At 42.0% G+C, this 10000-nt stretch overlaps 1 protein-coding gene across 1 annotated transcript in view; it reads right to left on the bottom strand.

Moving 5' to 3' along the window:
* Window positions 1-5636: 5636 nt before the first annotated feature.
* Window positions 5637-10000, bottom strand: part of LOC137981541 (uncharacterized) — a 5086-nt gene continuing 722 nt past the window's right edge. Inside the window, exons 1-2 of the mRNA XM_068828640.1 lie at window positions 8385-10000; window positions 5637-8239 (exon numbers count right to left, since the gene is read on the bottom strand). The exon at window positions 8385-10000 is cut by the window's right edge and continues 722 nt beyond it. Coding sequence (XP_068684741.1) covers window positions 5637-8239; window positions 8385-10000 — 4219 coding nt within the window. The remainder of the gene's footprint in view (window positions 8240-8384) is intronic.

Here is a 10000-nt window from a genome sequence, read left to right on the forward strand (position 1 = left end):
GCTATGAAAAATTCTGTTCCCATGGCAACTCACTCTTTTCCAGTCCCCACCCACTTGATTTTAATATGTTAGTGATTTTCAGCTTAAAAAATGTTAAACAAGGCCACAAACTCGAGCTAACATATTTATATGCTTGCTGGATCATGCATATGAAGTGCTATTAGCAAATATCAAAATGGAATGCCAAAGGTGGCCAGGAAAGCTTTTAATATGGGGGAGGTCTGGAACCCAGTTTAATGCCCTGGAACCCAGTTTAATGCCATGGTAACAGAACTGTTAAGCTCATATTGTGGAGAACATTTAGTAGAATCTTACTGCAAAAAATCAAAAATTCCTGATACAAAATGGCTGAGATATCTCTTTTCATCAGATTTGAACAAAATTTGGTTGAGTGTATGACGTCATCACTTGGCTAATTTGCATAGTTTAAAAACTCGAATATCTCTGGAACGAAAAGAGATATTTGAAAAAAGTAAACAGCATTTTTCTTCTCACGCAGACTACTTGTTTTTGTTTCAAAATGGCTTAGATAGGAAAGATGTGATTTTCGTCATAGTACCACTTTAAGCATTATTCCGATTTTGGAGCCCTGACCTTTACTGGGCCAGGAATAATTTGCGCAATATTGTATATATAAGATTTAATTTGCAAATTAGCAATTTATTAAAGCGGCTATGAGTTTTTGCCCATAGCCAATTAATCCAAATTGCTATATGTTTTATTAATGTTGTTTGGTCCCAGTAAACGAGCATCGGGTAAAGCAGCACCCTGTATGTAATGTTTAGCAGCCAAGGGAAAAGCATAAATGTCTTTGCATTAATACTTACATAACAGCTGGAGGGATATTTTTGCTATTGTCAAACGATGCCAGGTCAAATGTCTTTAGCTTCGTCCGAATCATGAATCTGCAGAAGATATAATTACTTTGCTAGAGAAAATCCGGCAGAGTTTCTGACTTTGAATTAGCGAAACAAAACCTTTTATCATGGTATCCATCGTATTGTCTCACAACTGAGTTTTAGGCTCACTTATTTGATTCTATTTAAGCGGTTACAGCCTATTTTTGAAGTTGTGAAAAGTCGCTCAATTCTCAGTTAAAGGTAAAGAAGAATTATTTGTTCATTTAAACAGGTGAAAGGTAAAAAACAACAGGGTTCCGCCTCCCCACGTGGTATTCTCAGCTTAATTGGGCAAACGTATTAACCACTCCTCCGAGAATTCGGTGTACTATTTTTTTCAATTCCACTTTCGGGGTCTGCTTTATTGTTACAGCCGTACGCCACACAGCGGTCAGGCATAGCCAAAAGTTTCTTCTCAAATCGATGATTGTCATGGCCTACGATTCTTTCCTTTCTCTGCATCACGCGAATATTGGTCCTTCGATGACGTCACAGTACAACTAGGGCCCATTCTTCCAAGTGCTCGGCCGTGGCGAAAAAAGCGCCTAATTATAAAACTTTGGCAAGCTAGCAAAAATGAACAAAAAAAGCTTGGACAAAAAGTTCTTCGCAGAAATGCTTAGACGAATAGCGAGATTATTTTCAGCAAATAAAAAAAAAATTGGGATTAGATGAACTTTAGCTTCCCAGAAAAGGCGTTGTGTGGCATGGCCTACCGTGTACAGTCTCTAAAATGTCCATAACGTGAAAATTGTTATTTTCCTATTTAAAGTCCACGTTAAAATAAACTTTTGCGATAGAATTCAGTCTCGATTCATCATCATCGTCATCATCATCATTTTATTTCAATGTTTAAATTTAACAAGTGAACCCACTGGGAACTCGGAAAAAATCCGAGCCCCAGATGAGATTCGAACCCACGCCCCGCCGTGTTCTAGTACGGATGCTCTAACCACTGAGCTACTGGAGACTCTAAGGTGAGCAAGGGTGAAATGTGAGTATTTGACTCGAGCTGCATCACGCAGCCACAGAGTCAAATATCGACTGATGGCATAGCTCATAACTGCCTCGCGCAGTCACACTAGAGCATCATTGAAATACAGTTGCCTGCATTTCCGTGAACGATGCGGCCAACCAACCACCAAAGTGAGCGAATGTAGACAATGGTATATGTTAACCATTGTCTACATTCGCTCACTTTGTTGGTTGGTTGGTTCGAATCCCATCTGGGGCTCGGATTTTTTCCGAGTTCCCAGTGGGTTCATTTGTAACACCTTGTATTTGATATATGTTAACCATTGTCTACATTCGCTAAATTTAACAAATTGAAAAAATACACAACCCGCATATAGCAAAGCTAATCGAGGCGGGCTTTGTAACTTACAATCAAATTTAGCTCATTAGATTAATAGTAAATCATGTAAAGAAATAAATAAATAAAAATAAAAATGAAGTGAAATAAAAAGGTATACACATACATTCACAGATAGCTATCATTTACATAGATAGAGCAAGACCCTATAAGAAGACGTGAAACATAAGGAGGTAATTATAGCTTGGGCGTGATTAATGATAACTGGTAATTTTTAAGATTAACGGTAAGACATCAACATCATCATCCTCATCACCAAGCACCGCGTGTAAAAATAGGTGAATTTTGTTTTTTAAGGGTCTTTTCCCAAGTTTGCGCAAGTCAGGCTTCAGGCAATTCCATAGCTTAGCTCCGAAAATGGAATTAAAGCCGAATACTCAGTCTTGATTTATTAACATATAAGTTACCAACACCTCAAAAATCTAGTGTTATATGAATGAACGTTGGATGAACAAGCGAAAAGATCACAGATATTCTGAGGTGCAGAATTGCTAGATATGTCGTGCATAAGAGAATATGCTATTTCAAAACGAGGCACGAATTTTGTACAATTTTTAAAGTCCTACTTTTATTTGATACACCCCTTAAGCTGGTCAGGATTTCACGAGGATCACTGTGACGTAGATAATGAAATGCTTGTTGGCGTGGGTCCTATGTTTTCTAGGTGATCAGCGCCAAGGTGTCGCTCTGTGATCGTTTTCAGTACTTTTCAGTTTTAAAAGAATCTATCATGTCTATCTATGTCTATCATCTGAGAAGGTGCCTCTGAATCCGGAAGTGAATACAGCAGCAAAACGGAGGATTTTCAAGTAGGTCATGAGTCCAGAGAAGACTTGAGCGAGTTGCGTGCCAATTTTTAAAATGGCGGGCAATTTGAACGATTTTAAAAGGGATTGTAGAAATTTCGCCTCTCGTTCGTCGGAATGGAAAAATTCTTTCGCAAAAGTTCATTTTTTAATATAAACTTTCAAATAGGAAAATAAAAATTTTCACGTTGTGGACATTTAACCGCAAAGAATCGCAGGGTGGTTTAGTGGTCATCAACCGTGCCTCCCATCTCTGTGACCCAGGCTCAACTCTGGCCTCGGGTCGTATGTGGGTTGAGTTTCAGTCGATCTCAATCTGACTCCGAGGGTTTTTCTCCGGGTACTCCGGTTTTCCTCCCTCCTCAAAATCGACTCCCGGCCTATTCCATCAGGCTGTGGTGCCGTGCTCCGAGGTCATACATGGGTCGTGTTCAGGGGCCGAGCGCCTAGCCGGCAGCACAGCTCCTTCGGCCCGACCTCTTTGAGCTGCGCCCTTAGTAATTCAGTCTCCGACTGCGAGAAAGGGCGATTGGCAGATCAGATCTTCTTCTTCTTCTTCTTCCTCATTATTATTCCCACTCGTAGATGTAACTATAATTGTAGCACATTCTTATCAGTGTTGGTCCGACTGGGCGTCGAACTCGGGAGTGGCCTACAGCCTGAGTAACTTCAGGTGCGCTGACATATAAATCAGTATGTCATCTTGTATGACTCACATTGATTGTTTGTGGTTGTGGATAGTGAACACTCGCTCTCCAATGGTGTTGATGGGGTTGTCAGAAAGCATTCTGTTGGGGAATCAAAAAATTATCAAGTAAGTCGGTAATTTCTTCCCACAGATTTAAAGCTATGTGAGTGACAAGGAATCTGAGATTAAAGCATAGGTAGAACATAATTTAACGTGTCTCTATGTGACGCACGAGAGGCCGGGTACGGTCGCTTTTGGCCTGATTTAACTGACTGACATACAGTAGTCGAAGATCCTTTGAATTCCTGAAGGCCCCGTCTGGGATTTCTTGAAGTTTGTTTCCACTCAATAATCTAAAACAGAAATAGCTGCTTATTGAAACACGTTACGTCTCTAAGGAATATTGTTTCAGGTGAGAGAGACAATTAAAGGGAGAAGAAATATATTATTTTCGAGAAAAAAAGAGATATTGCAAATAGTCTTAAGCAAGCAGTTTACCTAAGGCTCTTACCTCGGATAGCTAAAACGGTGTAGTATGGTCAACCCATGGTAGCTGTGATTAAAAAAAAATGTTTCACTGCTCTTACTTACAGATATTCAAGACTGTCAAGCTTGGAAAAACTTCCATTCGGCAAAAAAGTAATCTTGTTATTCTGCAGGAATCTGAGGCAAAAACGGAGAAAGATTACCTCAATAGTTTTTTTTATGAGTAAAGTAGTTAACCTCATGGTAAATAATTTGTTACTCTTTCCTCCTCTTGGTGTAAATAAGAGAGATAAGAGAGGCAGTGCAGTTTTGAAATATTTCCGCCTTGAACCATTAATACACACAAATAGATATAGATTTAAAAATAAATAAATTGACACAATTTTTCTTAAGAATGGAACCACACTTTCCGAAGAACCGATATGTGCCCTCGGAATTTACTTTTCTTACAACGAAGAAGTAGCAACGAAAAAGAACCTTCTATGACAAACTTGTACCGTTTAAGCAAATAGTTAATATCTGGCCATCAAGAGACATCCCTAATTGACAGAAAAATTAACATAGTCAAACATTTGCGCTTTCGAAGCTAACATTTGTTTGCAGTGTTCTCGATACTCCTCCTTCCTTTACAGAAGAGGTTAATGGAATAATTTTCATTTTATCTAAAACTGCAAGCAGCCTAAAATTAAAAAAATCTACCATCGTAAGACGTAAAGGGGAGGGAGGTCTAAGCATGACTGACTTTACAGTTTTTGCTAAAGCTTTAAAATTATGTTCAGTGGGTTAAGCGCTTGTGTTCTACCGATGATGCACCATGGAAAGCCATTCCGAAGTCTCTGCTTGCAAGTGTAGGTGGTACACTGATCTTTCATTGCAATTAGTGATGTCTGATTCGCGCTTACGTAGCGAAGCGTTACTTAAATTTGAAGGCTACAGTCGAAGTATAGATAACCCGGCGTTTTATTTCTGTACTCGTTGCGGACGGGAAATGTCATCGGCAACAGTCAAACTGCAAAGCAAATAAAAGATTTGCGTTTTAAATATGAAATTACACTTTAAAGACTGAAATATTCGCAGCGAAATTCTACTTACAATTCTGTTGGGCAATCCATACTTCATAACACGGCTCTTTACATTGTGGGTGTGTCGATCGGTTGATTGCATGCAAAAGCGAATATTTAAATACGTTACGTTTTTTTATATAAATAGACTAACTCGTCGCTAGGTCCTTTGCGACTTTATTTTGGCGCCCAAACGGAAGTTCTACTGCACTAGCGCAAATCACTCCGCCCGAGTGCGGAAATTAAGAGCTTAGCTCTAATTGAGCAACCATTTTAAGACTGAAATAATCATGCGAGTGTTCATTGTTCTTGAATTGATTTAAACTAGAGTAGTCCTGCATTGAGCTCTTCCTTTGTCGCAATCAAACACAGTTTGTGAATTGGTCTGTCGTACTCCCCATATCTTGTCTTGGTTCTCACTTTTCGAACAAGGCCGTCGTTTCCAGGATAGGTGCCTACAATACGCGCCATTTTCCATTCACATCTTTTGTGTTTGGGATCCAGCTCCAATACAAGATCACCGGTCTGGATGTTATCTCGCACGCGAAACCACTTGTTTCTTGGTAACAAGTTTGGAGCGAAATACTTCATCCAACTCCTCCAGAAATCAGCAACTCTGTTTTGGGTACTCCTGAGTAACTGTCGCGGATTCATTCTTTCTTCTGGTTCTGGTTGTGGCGGTGGATTGTATTGGCCTAGCAGTAGGTCGTTTGGAGTGATCGGTGGGGCCTCCCAGATATCGTCGGAACTGGGGTACAGCGGTCGTCCGTTGACCATGTAGGTGATTTCTGACAGAAATGTTCTCCATTGTTCCTCGGAGTAGGCTTGGTTCTTGCAAGTGGCGTTAAGTGCTTGTCTGACTGACTTAATTAGGGTCTCAACAATTCCGTTTTGGTGACTCGCATGTGGTGTATTCCATTCCCATCTGAACTCGCAGCCAAATTTATCAGAGAGGACACTCTTTATCCCAGGAATATCCCAGTTCTGTGTGGTTTCCTTCAGGTAACCTTGGGCACCTACGAAGTTTGTTCCACGGTCTGACCAGCAAACATTAGGGTATCCGCGTAAGCAGGCAAATCGACGAAAGGCCATTAAGAATGCGTCTGAGGTTTTATCGGTGACCAGCTCTAGGTGGATCGCACGTGAAGTCATGCAAGTGAAGATGATCACTTGTGCCTCTTTCAGGGTTTTGCGACCGAGTTTAATCTGTACTGGTCCGAACATGTCCATAGCAGTGTTCGAGAATGCAGGGAAGCCAGCTGCTACTCTTAGGTTTGGGATCTGTCCCAAGAGTTGGTTGAGGGGCCTTTTCCGTAGTTTTCTGCATGTGACACATTTTGAGGTGACGGTCTTAGCCATTCTGCGGAGTCCAATAATCCAAAATCTTTTTCTGGCCTCGTGAATTAAACTCTTATAGCCACAATGCCCACGTCGTTCGTGGAGGTCACGCAGAAGCAAGATCACAAAAGGGTGGTCTTGTGGTAACATAATAGGCTTTCTCAACTCTTCCGGGAGACATCTGATATCTTCAAGTCGACCATGCGCACGAAGAAGGCCATCTTCACCCTTCTTTGCAACTAGTTTCTTATCCAAACTGTCTTCGTCGACGTGAAATTGACTCCACTTCAGAAGCTGGGTTTCGGAAGACTTCAGTTCCTGAACTGAAATGGGCCCTGACTTCGGGTTCATTTTCCGAGCGTTGTGAATAAAGCGACGAACGTAGGCAAGAGTTCTCCTTATCTTGGAGTACGTAGAACACGTTTTCAGCAAATGTAAAAGGATAGGATTTTCTTCAGATTCATGCTGATCTAGTTCAGGACATACTTCTGCGGCGGCAGTGCGGTGTTTACCGGCTTTCTTCTCTTTCTGAAACGTTTTCTTCTCTTTTAAAGCTTCAAGGTCGTCCACATTAGTGTTAACTTGGGTGTGATCTTGAAAGTTGGGCCACTTTTCTTCTGGCAACTCTAGGAAGGATTGTCCCTCTGCCCACTTCATGAGATGATTAAGATGGATTCCTCTCGTCAGAGCATCTGCAGGGTTGTTGTTAGACTTGATGTAATGAAATTGGTCTGCCCCAATGGTCTCTTGAATTTCAGCCACTCTGGCAGATACAAAGGGCCTGAATTCCCGTGGTGGGGTTCTGATCCAGGACAAAACAGTTGATGAATCGATCCAGAAGAATCGTTCCCAGTCCTGCGCTTTTGTGAATTCCAATGCTTTTACACATGTGATGTACATGCGTGCGAGTGATAAACAGCCCAACAGTTCTAATCTCGGGATAATTTTCTTCTTCAGTGGTGCTACGAAAGCCTTTATCATGACTGGAACACAACGATAGTTTCCGCCAGCAAGTTTCCACCGTAGGAAGATGACTGCACCATAAGCCTGCTCACCACCATCGGAGAATCCGTAAATTTGAGGCACGCCCACTGCATTGCATGGTTTTAGCTTGCGGTCAAAGTGAAATGACAGGAGATCATTTATGGACTGGACATTTTCTAACCATGTTTGCTGAATACTCTCGGGAAGGATGTCGTCCCAGCTGTAACCCGAACTCCATAATCCTTGCAAGTCAATTCTGAACTTGATAGTAACGGGTGACACAAGTCCGATAGGATCCCAGAGTTGAGCGAGAAACTTCAGACAGCTTCTTTTGGAGAAGCCCTCCAGTAAGCCAACTACGTTTTCTTTCTTGAAGATAAACTTGTCTTCTTCTTTATCCCATTTGTGGCCAAGCAGATCTGTAAATCTCTCACCATTAGACTGGTCAATTTCTGAGCGGTTGGAATGCCACGCCTTAATTTGAAACTGGCCTTTTCCAAGGACGGTGTCAATTTCTTTGATTATTCTCTTGGCTTTTGTCGAGTTGCTTTTGGATCCTGCGATATCGTCCACGTACGCGTGATCTTGAAGCTCTTGGGCTGCGTCTGGAAATTCGACTTGTGAGACTTTAGCTAAGTAATTGATGGCGTTCGAGGCAATGTCTGGCGTTCCATCGCCAGGCCATAAGCACATTGGGAAGACTGTTAGTGTAATTAGGTCCTTTCTCGAGGTGATCGTTCAGGGAAAGACCGTCGTGGCCTTTTGAAGACGCATCGAAAACAAGGTGAACCTTAGTAGTTCTCTCTGGTGTGAAAACTGCTTGCAAGGGCAGATACCATTCGGGTTGACTGTGATCAACTTCATCTGTAGGAATTTTAATTACGAATTCTTGTTCCAACAGCTTTTGTACCTCGTCATTTACGATTGCGAAGCATTCTTTTCTTTGGAACGACTTCTCGGCAGACTGCATTCTTTTAAAGGCAATGTCATAATTGCTGCGTTTGGGGGGTCCATTCTCATTCCAAGGCATTCTTACTTGGATTCTTCCATCTACCAATGTAGTTGAATCAGACAGGGATTTGACGAACTTGTTTTCTCGTAGCACGTTCTCACTACAAGTACACAGTTCCGTTGGTTTAACTCCCAGCGTGTCCTGATAAAGTAGTTTCTTAATGCCGTCCTCAAAGCTCAATGTTCCGACTTCAACGGACTGTATCCTGGAACTGTTAACTTGTCCTAAAACGTACCAACCAAAGCAGTTACGTTTGGCAATCGGCTCTCCTGGTTCCCCAGACAAGGTATGAATGTCGACAAAGGCATCGACGAAATCTGTACCGATTAAAAGATCTATTGTTCCACCAGATAGATGCAGTTTGTTCGCAACTGGTTTGAGATGAGAGAAGTGTTCAATAGCTCCCTTTGAGATTGTCTTCGCGGCACTGCAAGGTCTCTTTATCGTGTATACTTCCAGGGTCTTTGTGATATCCTCTTCTGTACTCGAGGCAACAGTGATCTCGATGATTTCCGAAGTTTCAGACCTCTTCTCTCCACCTGCTAGATTCATAGTAAGATGAGTGGCTGTCCCTGCTATTCCCAGTCGTTCGGCTGCATTCTTAGATAGCAGACTTGTGTTTGATCCAGAATCTATCATCGCAAGCATTTCAACAAGCGTTCCACCTGAGTCCATAACCTTCACCTTTTGGACAGGACATAAACCAGTGATTAGCTTGACATCTTCCTTGTGGTCAGCGGCACAGTTGGTATTGCCTTCTGCAGGAACATCTTGCATTCGGAAAGGCACTGCGTTCGAGCTTAGATTCGAATTGATCGTCTCGTTGTGAAGAGTGCGGTGATGGTTCCTTTTGCATTTATCGCAGGTAGTACCGTCTGGTTTCTTACAGTCGTTCGTGTGATGTGATCTAAGACATTTGCGACATCTTTTGCTCTGTTTGACTACGTCCCATCTTTGATTTACCGTTGAACTTTGATACAGCGGACAGGCAGCTAAATGGTGTTTCCACGCACGACCGAGTGGGCACGCTTCTTGATCGGGAGTTCTATCATTACTAGCAGCGTGGTTCTCTGTTCTTCTAAAGGTTGGTCCTCGGTGGGTACGTTCCTTTTCATCGGCGTTGTCATTGTCTGGTTTGCCTCTGGAGCGAAGGGTTGCCTCTTGATGTAACCAGGTTACAAGGTTTGACACATTTTCTTCCTTTCCCGCTCTTTCCATCTCCCTACCAAAGTTTGTATTGTCTCTTGGATCGAGTTTTGATAAAAGCTGAGACATGAAGAACGGAGCTTCTGACGCCTCCAACACGGTGCAGCCATTGTTTTCCATATCATTGACAAATACAGAAATCGTCGTG

The sequence above is a fragment of the Montipora foliosa genome, chromosome 13 (genome assembly GCF_036669935.1).
Source record: "Montipora foliosa isolate CH-2021 chromosome 13, ASM3666993v2, whole genome shotgun sequence".
Classification (NCBI taxonomy): domain Eukaryota; kingdom Metazoa; phylum Cnidaria; class Anthozoa; order Scleractinia; family Acroporidae; genus Montipora; species Montipora foliosa.